Raw genomic sequence first — 18,321 nt, 5'->3', positions numbered from 1 at the left:
TTCCTGGGAGCAGCCCTGGGAGGGGCCCAGCTAGCTGCAGAACCACCTCCTGTCCCAGACACACTTCCCTGGGGCGGGGGGGGGGCAGGTTCTTGCTCACTGGGGCGGGGGGGCTGCTGCTCCCCACGAGTGTGAGTTCCCCCTTTTGTCACTTGCACAGAAGCCCCCTATTGCTGAACCCAAGAGCCCGAAGCCGGGCCCGCCGCTCTGACCCTCCCCGGCCCATCGCCGGGGTCCCGGGCTTGCCCTCGGCCCGGCCCGTGCCAGCGGTGTCGTGTTCTCCAAAACCGCCCCATCCTCGCTCCGCGAGATCCACCCCGCAGGCAGGGGGTGGGCGCAGCCGCGGCTGGTGACTCCTCCCTTTGGGGGGGGGTGGAAACACCCTGCGGGCGCTTCCAGGAGGGGTCTCGGAGCCCTGCTCCCGCAAGGTCCTGCCTGCGCGTCGGGAGCGGGGCAGCCAGCGCGCCGGGCTCCGCCATGCCGCCCCCCGGGACCCTGCTGCCGCTGCTGCTGCTCGCCCTGCCGCCCGCCCGCGCCTTCAACCTGGACGTGGCCGGGCCGGCGCTGTTCCGCGGAGCCCCGGGCAGCCTCTTCGGCTTCGCCGTGGATTTCTACCTCCCGGAGCCCCAGAGGTGAGCGAGCGGCGGGGCCGCCCCCGGCTTCAGAGTCTTGGCACCTTGTTGAAGAACAAATTGTATCAAAGGGTCGGGGGAGGGGGGTGTTCGCGGCCCCCTGTGGGCGGGGGATGGGGGGGGGGGGGAATCGCGCCCCCCCGGTTAGCGCCGGGGCGGGTGGGAGTGGGGGGATCGCGGCCCCCTGTAGGCGGGGTATATGGGGGGGATCTCGCCCCCATGTTAGCGCCGGGGCTGGGGGGTTCGCGGCCCCCTGTTAGCGCCGGGAGGGAGGAGTGGGGGGTTCCCGGCCCCCTGTGGGCGGGGTATATGGGGGGGATCGCGCCCCCCCTGTTAGCGCCGGGGCTGGGGGGTTCGCGGCCCCCTGTTAGCGCCGGGAGGGAGGAGTGGGGGGTTCCCGGCCCCCTGTAGGCGGGGTATATGGGGGGGATCGCGCCCCCCTGTTAGCGCCGGGGCTGGGGGGTTCGCGGCCCCCTGTTAGCGCCGGGGCGGGTGGGAGTGGGGGGATCGCGGCCCCCTGTAGGCGGGGTATATGGGGGGGATCGCGCCCCCCCTGTTAGCGCCGGGGCTGGGGGGTTCGCGGCCCCCTGTTAGCGCCGGGAGGGAGGAGTGGGGGGTTCCCGGCCCCCTGTGGGCGGGGTATATGGGGGGGGTCACGGCCCCCTGTTGCCCCCGTGTATATCCGGGGTGGGGGGGTTGCCCAGCTCTGACTTTCCGGGCTCAGCTCCCAGCTCCCCTGGCGGGACTCCGCCTCTTTCCGCCGGTCTGGACACGCGGCTCCGGCGCTGTTTGCACCGTTACCCGTCCCGTCCGGTCCCGGCTCGCTCCTTGGAGCCCCGGCCGCGGCGCTCCGGTCCCCCCGAGCCCTCCGCTCCCGGGCCCGATCCCGTTCGCGGGATCCCCCCACGGGGAGGGCGCGCGTGGGGACCCGGGGCCGGGTGGGCGACGCTGCAGCCCGAGCCCCGCGCTCCGGTGGGATCCCCCCGCCCCTCGGCCCCGCACAGAACAGGCTGGGAACGGAGCGTTTCCTGTAATCGGAGCTGGGGATCGGCTCCTTCCCTTGTAACTCGGAGCAGGCGGAATTCCAGCGCTGGAGGCGCTTTCTCCTGGCGGCGCAGGGACCGGTGTGTGTGCGGGCGGCTCCCTGGGAGAGGGCAGCTGGGCTGGGGAGGTTATTCGTGCCCCCCCCGTGGCAGCCCCGAGGGGGGCATAGGAACTGCGAGCACTGGAGGGGATGCTGGAGTCCCTGGCGAGCTGCTAACACGGAGCGATGGGGGGCTGGAGGTGGCGTCTCCCGGGCCAGGGCTGAACCGCCCCTGCATTTCCCCATCCCCCTCCTGAGCCGGCCCGTGGTCCACGCCCATCAGGGTGGGGGCGAATCTGCCTCCCGCGAGGTCCTGCTGGGTTGCGGGCGGAGGAAGCAACCAAGGGCTGAAGGTGCCAGGGATCGGGGCCCTCGTGCCAGTGAACGTGGCAGGGTTGAGGGCAGGACCCCTCCAGAGCAGGACTGCCGCGGGGGGGGGGCAAGTGGGGCAATTTGCCCCAGGCCCCAGAGGGCCCCCCACAAGAATATAGTATTCTATGGTATTGCAACTTTTTTTTAATGGAAGGGGCCCCTGAAATTGCTTTGCCCCAGGCCCCCTGAATCCTCTGGGCGGCCCTGCTCCAGAGCTCAGCCGGCTCCGGTTCATGGTGCTGTGTAATCAAGGGCGGGGGGAGTGGGTGACACTGGGTGTCCTGACACCTAGCCCTGTGGGGTGAGCCACAGCCAGAGCAGTGTTCCCAGGCTAAGGGTGTTGGGGTTTGTCTACACTGGCACTTTACGGCGCTGCTACTTTCTCGCTCAGGGGTGTGAAAAAACACCCCCCTGAGCACTGCAAGTTTCAGCGCTGTAACATGCCAGTGTAGACGGTGCACCAGCGCTGGGAGCTACGCCCCTCGTAGAGGTGGGTTTTTTAGAGCGATGGGAGACTCCTACACAAGTCGTTGCCACTGTAGACAAGCCCTTAGTTGGTTCTTCTCAACGCCAGTCAGTTCTGACTAGAACCCAGGAGTCCTGGCTCCCAGCCCCACCACTCAAACCACTAGACCTGTCCTCCTCCAGAGACAAGAATAGAACCCAGGAATCCTGCCTCACAGCTCTGCTGCTTGAACCCCGAGACCCCACTCCCCTCCTAGAGCTGGGGAGAGAACCCAGGAGTCCTGGCTCCCAATCCCCCTGCTCTAATCTCAAGACCTGGGGGGAGAACCCAGGAGTCCTGACTCCCATGCCCCAACCCCCAGACCATACTCCCCTCCCAGAACTGGGGATAGAACCCAGGAGTCCTGATTCCGACCGAGATGCTGCTCCTGGGAATTCCACTTATCAAAGCCTCGCTCTTCCCTGCCCTGGAGGCGCTGAGTGGGTGTGGGGCCTGGTGGCTCTGATCCAGTGGGGAGGGTGGAGCTGGGGAGAGCAGTGTCCCGTGGCCTGTGGCAGGCAGCCAGCCCAGGGAGCTTTCTCATGGAGATGCCCCTCGTGAGTGTGCTCTGTTCCAGTCATGGTCCCTACTTGCTCTGACTCCAGGAGCTCCCAGCACGGGTCAGGCTGAGCTTGTTAAAGCCCCAGCATGCATGAGCCAAGGGGCAGCTGAGAGGGTAAAGCCCAACCCCCCCCCCCCAAAGGCAGCTGTTGCCATTTGATCCTATTGGCTTAACCACCCTGTCCCCATTCCCCCCCCCCCCCCGTCATCTATTGGCCAGGAAAGTGCCTCCAGCCCCTGGTATCACTGGGCTGATTGGCCTGAGGGTCTGCCCTGCCCTGGTGGCTCATCCCCTGCAGCAGGGGCTGGGGGTGTAAGAGCCACTTCCCCTCTAGCGGGGTGTTAACCTTTTCAGCTGCCAAGCAAACTGCTTGGAACCCACAGTGCGATTACTGGGACGGGGCATGTTGGGGCACCAGGCGCAGACCTCAGGGCGCTGTCGGGGCGAGTAGCAGTCTAGCCCCCATTGTCTTCAGCCGAAATCCCTGCCCCGTGGCTGGCAGGTGTGCTGGCTATTGTGCTCTACCCCAGAGGTGGCTGCATTAGAATGGTGCTGGGTGGGTCCCTTTTGGGCCATGTCCCAGCATCCTGCGATGAGAGAGCAGCCCCCAGCGTGACCTGAATCTGCAGGCTGCTGGGCACTTAACTCCCTGTCTGCTCATGGGGTCAGAGAGAGAGGGCCCAACCCAACACCCCAGCTCTGAAACAACCAACACTCAGGGGCTAAAATCACTCCCATCTCTGATCATTCCCAGAGACGGTGCTTGGCTCCTTAGGAGCACATGGTCTGGTAGCTAAAAGTACAGTGGGCTGGGAGTCAGCACTCCTGGGTTTGTTTCTGGCTCGGGGTGTGTGTGAGAGTGTGTGTCTAGTGGGTTTTAGAGCAGGGGGCTGGGGGTCAGGATATCTGGGTTTGGGTTCTGGCTTTGGGGAGGGGGGGAGTGGGATCTAGTGGGTAGGTTAAAGCAGAGGGCTGGGAGTCAGGATGCCAGGATTCTGTCCCCAGCTCAGCTCCTAACTCACTGTGTAAATCATTCTTCTGGGCATGTTTTCCTCCTCTGTGCCGTGGGGCTATTGGTACTGGCCGAGGTAGGGGGCTGGCTGATTGTGAGGCTCAATTCCCCCTCCTGGGTGATGCGCTTTGGGTGGCAAGCACGTTGTCATCCTGAGGTCTGGTTTGTGGATTCCAGGGTTCTGTGATTTTTTTCTTTTTTTGGGTGGGTCCCATGTCCGGTGCTGCCAATTCTCCACCCCCTTCACATGCAGTGCCACTATTTCCCAACCCCCTTGCAGCCAAATCGGTGCATCCTGTAATGAAACCTCGCAAATGTCACTGATTTCCTTTTCTCGCTCAACACGTCATCTCTTTCCTGGCCTGGACGTCCTGGTCCCTCACGCAGCGCTGATCTGGGCGCCGCCTGATACAGGGGAGGCAGAACGTTCACCTGGCTCGCTAGTTTCCCCTCCTCCTGTTGAAGGGGCTGGCAGAGGCTGCCCGTGGCACTGGGTCAGGGGGAGGGTGTGGGGCTGGAAGCGACTGGCACTGGGATGCTCTGTCCCGGGCACTGGTTTCCAGAGAGTGGGGAGGTCTCTGGTAGCATTTCTGCTTCACAGCCCTGGGTAATTATCCCACTTAATAGAAGAGGAAAGTGAATCACAGAGCTGGGAAGGGACTCGCTCAGGGTTACACAGCAAGGCAGTGCCAGAGCTGGGAGCAGAACCCAGGAGTCCTGGTTCCCAGTCCTGCCTTGCTCTAACTGTAGAGCTCGCTGCAGAAAGCAGCAAGCAGCTCTGTGAGGCCCCAGCAGCTCTGCCGGGGGAGGGTCTCTGCATGGGGACCCCAGGAAGAGGCCTTGTCGGGCTTGGCTGCAGCAGACATTAGTGCTCCTGACAGCAAGGAACAGATTTCACAAGGTTGATCTGCTGGATTGATTGTGGGGCTGGGAGGCAGAACTCCTGGGTTCTAGCCCCTGCTCTGCCAGTGACCCCACCCCGTGCCTCAGTTTCCCCATCTATTATGGGGGATAATGGTACTGCCCAGTGCAGTGACATTGTGGCCTCCCAGCCTTGCTGTCCTTCCTGTGTTCCCTGGGGGTGGTGGCGGCAAGCTACGCACCCTGCCCCCTTGGAATGGGGGGCATCAGCTGGCTATGCCGGGGGGTAGCCCACAGCTCCCTGCTACAGAAAGGGGTTGCCCACTTAGCACAGCCCTGGGCACCAAAGGGTTAAATACACAACCATAAATAAGCCATTAGCTTATTGCCCAAGAGCTCTGCCTGGCTGTGGGCCAGTCCATGCCAGTCAGATTTCATAATCCATGTGGCCATCCAGCCTGACCTGCACAGCACAGGCTGCAGGACTGCGCGGGGCTAGCGCCGGCTTGAGCTCGTCCAAACGATTTAAAATGGCCAGTGATGGAGAATCCACCATTCACGTCTTATGGCCAGTCTGAGCTGATCTGGCTTCAGCAGCCAGGGCACTGGCGTGCGTTAGACTTTCTCTGCTAGACTGCAGAGGCCATTGTAGAGACCGGGACCGTCAGCCCTGAACCTTCTCTTTGCTGAACTCAGTACACTGAGCTCCCAGAGCCTCTTGCGTTCGGGCCCCCGAGGCACCCCAGAAAGGGGCCCTCGTCCAGGCTCCTGGGGGGAGGGGGAGGCAGGGTCTGGGAACCCCCCAGGCAGGCAAGGCGGGTGCGGGACCCATCTGCAGGCAGGGTGGGGGCTCTCCTTGATCTTCCAACCCAGAGCAGCTCAGCCCGGAGCTCAGCCAATCTCTGCTCTGGGGTTCGCACCCCCTCCCACGCGGGGGGCGCTTCCTGACTGACCATAGCACCCCAGCAGAGCCTATTCTGAATCACTCACAGCCCCTCAGTCCTGGCTGGAGAGCCCCTGTCTCTCTCCATGGACCACAGAGCCCCCATAGCCAGTGCTGGCCTCTGCTCTCTCCCAGGCAGCTCCATATACGCTGGCATCATTCCCAGCATGCCTTGCTGCCCTGCACGGTGCCCAGCTGATGGCAGCCTGCTCCTCCCCAGCACAATATGCCTCTGGACAGAGTGGGTTTACCTGCTGGCCCCTGCTGTTGGGGAGAGCAGGTCGGCCTGCCAGCCCCCGTGGAAGAAGGGTTGGGATTACGCTCAGCTGGTAACCCACAAGGTCCCAGCTGGGGACTGGGTCAGCTGATTCAGAGCAGAGGCTGTGCAGCATCCGGGCTGGGATTCTCCTGGGAAAGCAGCATTCGCTCACACATTGCTCCTGCTCCGTGGTTTGGGGCGGCTGGGAGCCAGGGCTCCGGGAACAGCCTGACTCACTGCGCGGCTTCTGCTGCCAGCCAGAGTGCACAGAGACGGGAAGAGGGAGAGACAGACAGGAAAGGGATTGCACCGGGGACCCATGCCATGGGCAGTCCTGGCCGCTCGGCGATTCCTGTGGGCTGCAGGGAGAGAACCAGGATCCCCCTGCTCCGAAAGCCCCAGTCCCGAGAGCTGGACTAAGGGAGACTCCCACCCTAGGACGGAGTCAGGGTGAGCGGTGCCACGCCAGGCAGCGAGGGGCAGTGGCACACACAGGCACACCCGAGCGCTACAAGCCAGACTTTTCCTAAACCCAGGCAAGGCACTGATGGTCAGCTCTTTCCACCCCCACATGCCGGGATCAGCAGGCCCATCCCTAGACGTCACAGCCCGCTCCGCACAGCAAAGCCCAGCGGCCATGGGTCAGGAGCCCACCCCACTGGGCACAGCCAAGGAGTGGAGGTGGGGGGCGGGGGGCTGACAGCCACAACCCTGAGGCTGAATGAGCCAACACCTGCTCCCAGTGTTGCCTCAGTCCCTGGGAAGCTCACTTCCCTGGACGCTCGGGGGTGGGGGACGTCGGGGGGACGTCACACAGGAGCTCTCTGGGGTCTCAACCCTCCCTGTGTTCTAGGGGTGGGGGTGTATGTAGGGCAGGCCTGCACAACATGCGGCCCGCGTGGGCTCAGGGTGCGGCCCGCGGGGAGTGAGTAGGCAAGTGGTGGGTGAGGGAGGGGGGCTGAAGAGGCAGGTGGGCAGTGGCGGGGGGGGGTGAGGAGGTGAGCCAGGGGGGTTGGGGGCTGAGGGGGCGAGCGAGGAGTCAGTGGCTGACCTGTTCTACTGATCTGGTCTGGCTGCCAGCTCCCATCTCCTCTCCAAGGGTGCAGCTGCCTGGAGGTGCTGCCTTCCTCAGTCCCACCTCAGTCATTCAACAGGGCCATTGATTACAAAGTAGGGGGAAGAGCTTATTCTACTTCAAGCAAAAAGACATTTTTCTTTTACCTTTATTATACTACCTTAGGGACCCGCTATAACATATTAGCAAGGTTCAATACCGCTGTTTCGGTGGGGCAGCGCTGGGGAAGGAGGGTTTGTTTCCGCGGGGTGGGCGGTGCTGGGGGAGATGTGTTTCGGGGGGGCTTGGCAGGGCTGGGGGGGGGTTGGCCCTCAGCTGTTTTCTTTGGAGTAATATGGCCCTCGCTGCTTTACGAGTTGTGCAGGTCTGATGTAGGGTCTGTTCCGGGGTCAGGGTGGGCGCTGTCTGGGGTCCCACCATTCAACATGCTGCTCCCATGGCCCAGCTGGTCTAAGCTGCCCCACATGGGATCCAGACCCTCTGCCCGGGGCTTGGCTGGTCATTTGCCCTCTGGGGCTTTCCACCCTCTACTGAGCTGCTGGCACCCCTGAGCACTGTTGCCAGCCCATGAAGTATTCTCTGGTCCCTTCCTGCCAGCTTTGTGTAGATGTGGATATTTCCCCAGTGCTGCTGGGGAAGGGATCTGTGCCTGGGCGTGAATGGGTTAATAGGCGGTAGGGCTTGGAGCAGTGGAAGAGACAGAGAGGCCGGCTGGTCTGATAAATAGTCTGGCAAGGAGGGGAAGCTGGGGTCCTAGCCCCACCCCACCCCACGGGGAGCCGCCTGACAGGAGAGGTGTGTGCAGGGTTGCTGTGATGCTCTGAGGGTGTCTGGTGTGTCTTGTGTTCACAGTGATCTTCCAGCTCTCATGAATCCTCCAGCCCATCAGGGAAGGGGAGGGTGAGAGTTATCAGCCCTACTTCGGAGGGGAAACTGAGGCAGAGAGTGGCAGGGACTTGCCCATGCTGTGAGTGATTCAGTGTCAAGAGTCAGGATCAGAACCCAGGAGTCCTAACACCCACCCCCACCATCCTGCACTAGCCCACCAGACCTCACTTCCCTCTCTCTCCTCTCCACAAATGGGAGATCAGGCCCAAAGCAGAACCACGGTTCTGGTCCTGGATCACCTTTAAGCTGGCATCTCAGTCTCTGTGACAGGCGCCTCCCAGGGTGCTGGGTCTGGTTGGGCTGGGGATCCCCGTGTGTCAGCATGGGCGGAGCCTGGTTCTGGCGGGTCCCATTCCAGGCGGCTGAAGCCTGGATCCTGGGCTTGGTTTGGGCTGTGGGGCAGTCCTGGGCCCCTATAGAACCCCATGGCAAGGACATGCCCGGGGGCGGCTCTGTGGTTTTTGCCGCCCCAAGCACGGCAGTCAGGGAGCCTTTGGCGGCGTTTCTGCGGGAGGTCTGCCCCGGTCCCGCGGATTCGGTGGCGGTTCTGCGGGTGATCTGCCAGTCCCACGCCTATGGGATACCCGCCGCTGAATTGCCACCGAAACCACGGGACCGGCAGACCTCCTGCAGAAACGCCGCCAAAGGCTGCCAGACGGCCGCCCCCTGCGGTTTGCTGCGCCAGGCACGCGCTTGCTGGGCTGGTGCCTGGAGCCGCCCCTGGACATGCCGCTTGTTAGCAGGGGGCATGAGCTGGCGGGCCGAGACAAGCGGGCCTGGGTAAGAGTCCAGATGGGGGGTGTAACATCCCCCCACCCCCCAAGCTGCAGCACGGGAGCCCAGCCTGGCGCCCATGGGCCGGCTGTAGGGTCCAGGCCCTGGAACTCTGCTCCCCAAACCCAAAGGTGCTGCACAATCTGGGCCTGAGCCCCCGACCCCCCTATCTGTGGGTGCTGGGGGGGCAGCTCTGTCTCTCGCCCCCATGGTGCCTGTGCCTCCCAGTCCAGGGATCCTGCCTCTTGCCCCTTCCCATGTCCCCATCCCCTTGGCCTGCCCCTCTCCCACCGGCCCCTGGAGTGAGGATGTGGGGGCCAGCAAGGGCTTGGGCTGCCTTTGTTCTCCAGCTCATTCCCAGGGGGCGGGGGAGGGGGCTCCAGGGAAAGAAACAACAGGTGCCCCCTCCCCCTTCAGAGACATGGGGCCTTTGATGGCCTAGCCCTCCCCCCGCCCCCTTGCTGTGCCCAGCCTCTGCTCTGCTGGAGCTCTGCCTTGGCCAGGCCTCCGGGGCCTTCCCCTCCTTCCCCCGCCCGGCAGGCTCAGCCCAGCTCCCCTGGCTGGGGGGAGAGTGGGGGGACAGGCTCCCCAAACCCCTGCCTGTCCCGGGCCGGGTTCCAGGGCCGCTGTGCTGCCTGCAGCCACCCTGGGACAGCTGGGCTGAGCCCCCCGCAGCCTGCGTCCCCCAACACACTGCCACAAAGGTTCTGGCGCCCTTGGGTCGCCCTCGGTAACTTCCCCCAAGCCACTGCTGGGGGCCCCTGGCTGCTCTTTGAGGGGGTTTTACTCTGAGGGGGCGGGTCTCCGTCCAGGTCCAATTCCCGCCCCCCGGGACCTGCAGAGCTGGGTGGGGCTGGCGCCTGGCCTGGACTTGTGGCAACCTGGACTAGTTTGGCTGCACAGACATCAGCTGAATTGCCGTTACCTTTAGGGCCCTTCCCCATCTCAGCCTGCCCCATCTGCGGGATCTGCTGGCTCACCGAGCCCTCGGCCCTGCCGGCCTGGATCCCAACCCCTTTGCTCCAGCCCCGGCCCCTCCACCCTACCCTGTAAATGTGCATAAAGCCACCCCCTGATCCCCACAGTGAGGATCCCCTCTGGGCCAGGAAAGGCAGCAGAGGCCCCTCCCCTTCCCTTCTCAGCTTTGTTCATTTTGTCACCTGTTGTCTCCCTCCTCCCAACTCCCATCTGTCTCAACCCTGCTGTACCCTGTCTGCCCTGTGCATTGCAAACCCTGGGGCAGGGACTGTCTGTGCAGCCCCTGGCACGCAGGGCCCTGGTCCTGGCTGGCGCCCTTGGCACCGTAACCCCGGTGCTGATAGCAATGCCAGGCAGCGTGTGTGCAGACTCGGGCGCGTCCCCTTAGCTCCTTGGGTGACAAACAGTCTCTACGTGCATCACCTCAGTTCGCTGCTTCCCGGTTACCGCGTGAGGCCCCGATCTGGAGGCTGGGGGGCAGGACTGACGGGCGTTGGCAGGGCTGTGGATTCGTGGCCAGCGCAGGAACTCTGTCGTGGGGCAGGATCCCCGTTGGCAGCGTGACCAGCTCCTGCGCTACCTGCCTTGGCGCCGTGCGGGAGGGACCCGTGTAAAGCACAGGAGGGCGTGGCAGGGCCTGTGGTCCGAGTGCTGCCAGGAGCTCTGCTGGGCCCTGGCCTGCCTTGGAGGGACTAGCTGCGGGGGCAGCATGTGGCAGGGACACAGGGGAGAGTGGCTGGGGTGGGCTGGGCCTGGACGGGAGCTGTTCTCCAGGGGCTGAGGGTCCTGTTTGCAGCATGCCCAGGAAGGCTCAGTCCGCTGTGGCCTGGTCTCCCTGGCAGCCCCCTGACCCCTTGTGGGAGCAGTGGGGGAGCTGCCTGCCCAGGGTGATGCCAGAGCATGGGTGCCAATTTCTCCTGGCGCTGGTGGGTGCTCGACCCCGCCCCTGCCTCGCCTCCACCCCTGCCCCGCCCCCATTCCAACCCCTTCCCCAAAGTCCCCGCCCCAACTCTGCCCCCTCCCTGCCCCTATTGGTCTCCTTCCCCAAATCCCCGCCCCGGCCCTGCCTCTTCCCCGCCTCCTCCCCTGAGCGTGCCACGTTCCCGCTCCTCCCCCCTCCCTCCCACAGCTTGTTACGCCAATGCAGCCGCTTTGCGGCAGCAAGCGCTGGGCGGAGAAGCAGGGATGCGGCACACTCAGGGGAGGAGGCGGAGGTGAGGTGAGGTGAGCTGGGGTGGCGGTCGGGGAGCTTGGCTGCCGGTGGGTGTAGAGCACCCACCAATTTTTCCTCGTGGGTGCTCCAGTCCTGCAGCACCCACAGAGTCGGCGCCTATGTACCAGAGCACTCCCCATGCACACCGGGTGTGAACAGGCCAAGCTCTGGGGCTCCCTGAGGCCTCCAGCTCATCCCATGTGCCTCGGGGGACGGCAGGGCTGAGTCGCACCCACTGGGATTCGAACCTTTGTCTGCTTCAAAGCAGTTCCTTAGCCCATCAGGCTGCCACGGCCTGGTCCCCAGCCTGAGGGGGAGGGGCAATGGGGCTCCAAGGCACATGGGTCGAGATCTCTGCCTGTGGGGGCCAGCAGCACTGCCTGGCCTGCGCCACCCTGAGCAGAGTGTGGGTGCTGGTGCCATCGCCGCGGGGCAGGGGCAGGGCCTCATTCTGATGGGTTCAGGAGTAGCCGCCTGGCTCGCTCCGTACAGGGTCCCTGTGTCCAGCAGAGGCCTGGGAGCACCAGATGGAAGAACCATCCACTGGTATCCTCAGCTGCAGGGCCTGGGCCGGCTCCAGCTAACATCGTCTCTCCCTCCTGCCAGCACCCGGCTCAGCCTTTAACTTCACGGGGAGCCAGGTCCCAGCTCCCCACCAGCCAGGAGCTCCCGGCTCAGCCCACGCCAACAAGCGCCCTGCGCGGCTGGACTCCCAGCCCCGGCCCGTCCAGCGACGCGGCTGGAGTCAGCTGCCCCTAGACTCCCTCGCTTCCCAGGATGGAGCCCAGCCGTTCCCTGCACCCTGGCTCTGGAGAGAGCCTGATGTGGGGTTGGAGGGGAGACCCAGAGTGATGCCCCCTCCACAGCCAGCATGGGAGCCCTGGTCTGGTCCAGAGAATGGGGGCCAGGCTGTGCCCTGGGAGCGTGCCCCCAGCAGCTGGGATTTTACATGAGACATTGCCACTGTGCCATGGCCCCCTCAGCTCTGCCCATCCACCTCTGTGTCCCCTCTGCATTGGGGGACCCCATACCCCCCAGATCCTAGAGGGTTCTGCTGCTCCTGGGGCCTGGCTGGCAAAGGCAGGGAGCTTCCCCTGGTGCCCAGCTAGAGGGAAGAGGGAGGAGGTGTGCAGCTGTGTCTGCATCTTCTGAGTGCCTGTGTGACTCCCCGCCCTGCTGGGCAGATCCACACGGGGCTTGGCATTCCCGGGGTCACTGATTGCGCCCTCAGCACTGCAGGGCGGCCGGGAGCCTGCTTTGTGCTCCAGGGAGCAGCCAGTTCTCGCAGACTTTTCCAGGGGAGGCCCCCGCTGCTTCGTTTGGCCCGAGAGTCTCTAGCTGCCCATTGTGTGCGGAAAGCCCAGGAGCTGCATGTCCGTTTCCTTTCAGTATAATTATTACATAGCACCCAAGGGTCCCAGAGCACAGACCAGCTGTGAACTAAGCCACACAGCCGCTTGCTAGAGGCTAGTAGAGGTGGGGCCAGCTCATGGGTGAGAAACTGAGGTGCAGTGAGGTGCCCAAGGCTATGGAGAGTCTGTGTCAGTCAGGGCTAGAACCCAGGAGTCCAGGCTCCTACTCCCCCCCACTCCAACCTACTAGACTCACCCACCCTCCAGAGCCAGGGCTAGAACCCAGGAGTCCTGACTTCGTCTCTAACCAGTAGCCCCCACTCTCACCGTGTCTCCGGTCTTGCACAATCAGATTCTCCCTAGTGAAGTGCCCTCCCTTATTCCAGGGCCGGGGCCATTAGTGAGGGAGAAGCCTGGTGCCCTGCAAGGGCTGGATGGCACCTCTCCACCCTGCCCCTCTGCCCTGTGGGGCGCCCTCCAGCTCTGCAGGGACTGACCCGACACTCACTGCTGCACACAGAAGCTTGTTGCTTTTAACCCCCTTTTCTGTGCCCTGGGTGGGGGAGCGGGCAATCGTTTTTGGGGGGGCCCCTCGCCAACAGCAAGTCAGTTGCCTTTTACAGACCAAACCATTCACCCCGGGAGTTGGCACTGGCCCTTCCTGGCTAGTAGCTTCCCTCTGGGATTAGGCGGAGCAGCTGCTGCGGCTCTGTGCCTGGACCCCCAGCCCCTGCTCCACTGAGGTGCTGCCAGCCCACTGCAGCACCGGCCCTGTGTGTGTGGTGATGGGCCCAGAGCCCCCAGCGCTGGGGCTCGCGCGGCCCCCAGCCGAGCTGGACCTGCTTTCCCCTGGCTCTGGTTAGAAGGTGCTTGTCTAAGGGGAGCGCCCGGCAGCCCCAGCTGAGCTCGGGGGCCCCTTCGTGCCAGACGCTGCATGGACAGACACAATCCCTGCCCCAGACAGTTCACAGAGACAAGAAGGATGTTTCTCCCGCGTTACTGACAGAAGCCGAGGCCCAGGTTGTGACGTGCCCGAGGTCAGGGTCAGGGTCAGGGAGGCCAGGCAGAGCCAGGAATTGAACCCCCGTCTCCTCATCCCCTGACCCACCAGCGATGGCTCAGCTCCTCCCACCCACACCTGAGCCCTTGGGGAGGTGGGGGTGAGTGTTGGGCTGAGGCTGGTGCTGGGTGGGATGTGCTGCTGGGTGATGTTGAGGGTTGCCTGGCATCTCCTGCTGTGCTGGGCACAATGTTCTCTATCTGGCCTGTTGGCATGAGTGGGTCCCGCAGCTTCTCGGTACGAGTTCCCATGGGGAGGCTGTGATGAGATCCCCGGGGTACAACCTGGAACTGTGGGACTGCTGTATCCCCTTAACTCTCCTGCCTGAGCTGTCTCGCACACTGCTATGCCAGTGACAGTGCAAGCTCATTAATTCATTTGTCACTCTGACAAAGGATAATGGATCTGCAACAGCCCTTGTTAACCTGAGCTGAGATTCCCTGAGCACGTCAACCGAAACTACACCATTAAGTAAAATATAAAACAGATTTATTAACTACAGAGAGACAGATTTGAAGTGATTATAAGTAGCAGGCATTGAGATCAAAGTTGGTTACCTAAGAAATAAAACTAGAAACACAGTTTAAATCAGGGATGGGGAACCTCTGGCCCGTGGGCCGGATCTGGCCCCCTGCTTAATTTCATCTGGCCTGTGGCAAGTCTCCGCACTGTGGGCTGGAAGCCCTGAGCTTCGGTGCCCCACATGGGGCTGGAGCCTAGAGTGCCGGCTCGCCCTCCTGCGGGGGAAGCGAGGGTGCCCCTGCAGCCACTAAGTGCAGGGGCGATCAAGAAAGGTCAGAGTCCATGTCTGCCTATCCCTGCCCACAGGCGCCGCCCCTGCAGCTCCCATTGGCTGGGAACTGTAGCCAATGGGAGCTGCAGGGGCATTGTCTGCGGGTGCGGTCAGCGCGCACAGCACAGAGCCACATGGCTACATCATGGCTGCTTCTGGGAGCGGCACGAGGCCAGGGCATGAGGGGAGCTACCGACCGCGAGCCCAGCCGGAGCCCGCACCCCAACCCCCTTCCCCAGTCCTGAGCCCGCTCCCGCATTCCAAACCCCTCGGCCCCAACCCGGAGCCCCCTCCCGCACCCTGAACCTCTCATTTCTGGCCCCACCCCGGAGCCTAGGGGAAGCCCCGAGGCTCCACGCCTCCCCCCGCACGGGGCTGCGTGTGGCCTGCGACTGATTTTTTCTGTGCATCAGTGGCCCCCAATAGAATAAAGGTTCCCCACCCCGGTCTAAATTCGAACTTTAACAGACTAAGCAAGATTTGAATCAAGCAGTCTCTCACCCTAAGAGATGTTATAGCAGCTCACAGTTCTCAGTACACTGGCTGGATTCCCTTCCCAGCCTGGGACCAATCTCCCCAGTTCAAAGTCTTTGTCTTCCAGACGCTGAGATGTGGGAGGAGAGAGGCCAAGGGATGATGTCATTGTCCCTCTTTTAAACTTTCCTCCAGCTGCTAGGAAGATCCTTGCTGTGGCGTGGGGTGTAAGGGCCACTGAGACATGTCAGGCTGGTGCTGATGTAAATCTGTCTCACTAGGTGCTCCTTTGTTGCCACTGAAAGGCGGCTGCAGGCGTTCCCAACCTCACAACATATTTCAGTAACACGCACATAGCAAAACCTCATAACTTCCCATACAATGCTAGCACATTACAATCCAACAGGGGAGTAATGTTCAGTGGATCAAGTTTCAGTGATACCTCCCAAGGCAGACTTTGTACCAGACACATCACACTTAAGGCTAAGATTTTGTCATGTATATTTTTAGTAAAAGTCACAGACGGGTCACAGGCAATAAAGAAAAATTAACGGAAGCCGTGACCTAGCCCTGACTCACTGAAAATATATGTGACAAAATGGGGACCTGTGGGTGCCCACACCTCCTGCAGCGGGGCAGCTGCGTCTAGGAGCTCCAGGGTCCCCCCACCCACAACTGGGAGCTGCCAGGGCCCCTGCTGCCTGCAGCAGCTGGGGGCTGCAGGATACCCCTGCCGCCTACAGCTCTGGGGGTCCCCCCACCAAGAAACCACCAAGCCCAACTATTTGCATCTCTCCAAAAGTCCGCAAATGGGACCAGTTGTGTTCTGCATACAAAGAGACAGACGAGGTCACAGAATATTTTACTGCTTTTGAGAGGCTGTGCACAATTCATGAGATTCCCGATGACAAGAGAATCCCTACCCTGTTTGCAAAGTTAACTGGTAAAGCTCTGGATGTAGTCAATGAAATGCCAATTCAGGATGCTTTACATTACTGCAGATTCAAAGAAATAGTTTTGAAACAATTCCAGATCACCTCTGAAACGCAGAGGGTGAAATTTAGAAACCTTCAGAGGGGTGCTGGTCTGAGTAATGGGGAATACGTACACTGGATGAAAGATCTGATGGGAAAATGGGTGAGAGGAAAAGGTGCTGAAAGTTTTGAACAACTGTTTGCCCCTGTTGCTCAGGAGCGTTTCCTAAGCATATGTGAAGATGATGTGAAACAGTGTCAATGGGACAACAATATAAAAACTGTGGATGAGATGGCGTCTCTAGCTGATGCCTTTGAGCAGCCCCAGGCATCTGTTGAGAAAGAGGATGTTTACAAGTATCTTTGGTGCTGCTGTTAAACCTCATGATAAAAAAATGTGGTGTTAATGTTAAACCTGATGACAAAAAAACTGGCACTGAGATCAAACCCTAGAAAAAGGGTGCAATATGCATGATTTTGGGGGGAAGATCTTGCACATGCTAGGAGTGGTAAATAAGAACTCACCCTGTGTTAAGAGGCCATATGGTAATGCTGCTTCTCAGCTAATACCTGTAAGAAGACTTGAAGCTTATCACAGCAGAGAAACCATAATAAACCTGGTCTGCTGCATGGAAGGGGAAACTGAGGTGGTGGGGGGACGCAGTTGGGTGTTTACAAAGATGTTTAGACTGGCTGGTTTGTTCAATACCCCTTGTGTCTTCCAGCTCCTTCCTGAACCTTAGCATGTTTTCAGTCACTGGTTTTTCTTTCCCGTCAGTGTTCCCTTCAGTCCGGGTTCTCAAGCCTATCGTACCTTTGGGGATTTGGTACTGCTGGGTCTGGTGAGGTGAGGATGTAGGGCAGGGGTTGGCAAGCTTTCAGAAGTGCTGTGCCAAGTCTTCATTTATTCACTCTGATTTAAGGTTCAACGTGCCGGTAATACATCTTAACGTTTGTAGAAGGTCTCTTCCTCTAAGTCTATAATATATAACTAAACTATTGTTGTATGTAAAGTAAATAAGGTTTATAACATGTTTAAGAAACTTCATTTAAAATTAAATTAAAATGCAGAGCCCCCCGGACCGGTGGCCAGGACCCGGGCAGTGTGAGTGCCACTGAAAATCAGCTCGCGTACCGCCTTCGGCACGTGTGCCATAGGTTGCCTGCCCCTGATGTAGGGCATTCTGCAGATTGGCTGGCCCTCTGTGGAGATGTCTCCCAACCCCAGGACTGTACCTATGAAAGGAATCCATCTCCCCTCTTGGGCTTACCCTGTGTTCCCCGCTCCCAGCACTGAGACCTCCCCCGCCCCTTTTCCGACGGGGTTGGGATCTGTGCTTTCTGGGTTACAAGTGTTCACCCTTTGGTCAGACGCACCTTTTCCTAGCAGCTCTCCCTCAGCTGCTTTTCGTGTCTTACAAGCCTCACAGGGGCTTGCGGGCTGGAGTTGGTTTCAGCTCTGTCCCAGGCCCGGCTGGGTCCCGGCGGGTGAATCGCAGCCATGCAACTGCTCTGTGCACACCTGGATGCCCACAACAAGGGCCCATTGTCCCAGGCACTGACAAGGGTTGGCTACAGACCCTGCAGCTGAGCGTGGGGCCCCCATGGGGAGGGGTGTGCAGAGGGCGATAGAGCTGCGTCTTCTCACAAGAGCCCTTCCGCCCCACCCCTCGAGCCACCTGCTCATTGCAGCGGTTCAGCCCTGTTTCAAAGCAGAGGTCCGGGCCCCTGTCGATGCTGCCGTCCCCCAGTGGTCCTGCTTCTCCAGACCCCAGCGGGTACCTGTGCTGCTCTGGTGCAACAATTCTCTCCCCTCTCTTAAGAGCAAGTCCCTTTTTCAACAGCTCTGGTCCTTCTGCTTTCTGGTCCTGTGCCCTCCTGGCCTTATCAGGAACAGGCAGCCAGTGTTTGCGGAGACCGTGGCTGTTTGTTTCCTTCCTGCCGCTTTTCCTTAATGAACAAACCCCGTCACTTTCCCATGGGAGTGTCCCAAGGACCAGCCCCCCACAGCGCTGCTCGGTCGCTGCGGTGCAGCTCTGATGCTCCCACAGCGCTGCTTGGTTGCTGCAGCACAGCTCTGACACCCCCCCCAGCACTGCTTGGTCCCTGTGGCGCAGCTCTGACACCCCCCACAGTGCTGCTCAGTCACTGTGGTGCAGCTCCAACACCCCCCACAGCGCTGCTCTGACACCCCCCCAGCGCTGCTCAGTCACTGCGGTGCAGCTCAGATGCCCCTACAGTGCTGCTCTGACACCCCGCCACAGCGCTGCTCGGTCGCTGCGGCATAGCTCTGATGCCCCCCACAGGGCTGCTCGGTTGCTGCGGCACAGCTCTGATGCCCCCCGCAGCGCTGCTCGGTTGCTGTGGCGCAACTCCAACCCCCCCCTCCCCCCAGCGCTGCTTGGTCCCTGTGGCGCAGCTCCGACACCTCCCCCACAGCGCTGCTCTGACACCCCCCACAGCACTGCTCGGTCCCTGCGGCGCAGCTCTGACACCCCCCCCCCACAGCG

General features: G+C 61.6%; 1 protein-coding gene across 2 annotated transcripts in view; it reads left to right on the top strand.

Moving 5' to 3' along the window:
- The first annotated feature begins 410 nt into the window (after positions 1-410).
- ITGA5 (integrin subunit alpha 5) overlaps positions 411-18,321 on the top strand; it is a 57,786-nt gene continuing 39,875 nt past the window's right edge. For both annotated transcript variants that reach the window (XM_044994768.1, XM_044994767.1), the window contains exon 1: positions 411-632. In XM_044994768.1, coding sequence (XP_044850703.1) covers positions 478-632 — 155 coding nt within the window. In that variant the 5' untranslated portion in view covers positions 411-477. The remainder of the gene's footprint in view (positions 633-18,321) is intronic.

Source organism: Mauremys mutica, chromosome 20 (genome assembly GCF_020497125.1).
Source record: "Mauremys mutica isolate MM-2020 ecotype Southern chromosome 20, ASM2049712v1, whole genome shotgun sequence".
Classification (NCBI taxonomy): domain Eukaryota; kingdom Metazoa; phylum Chordata; order Testudines; family Geoemydidae; genus Mauremys; species Mauremys mutica.
This window is presented reverse-complemented; position numbering and strand designations above follow the sequence as displayed.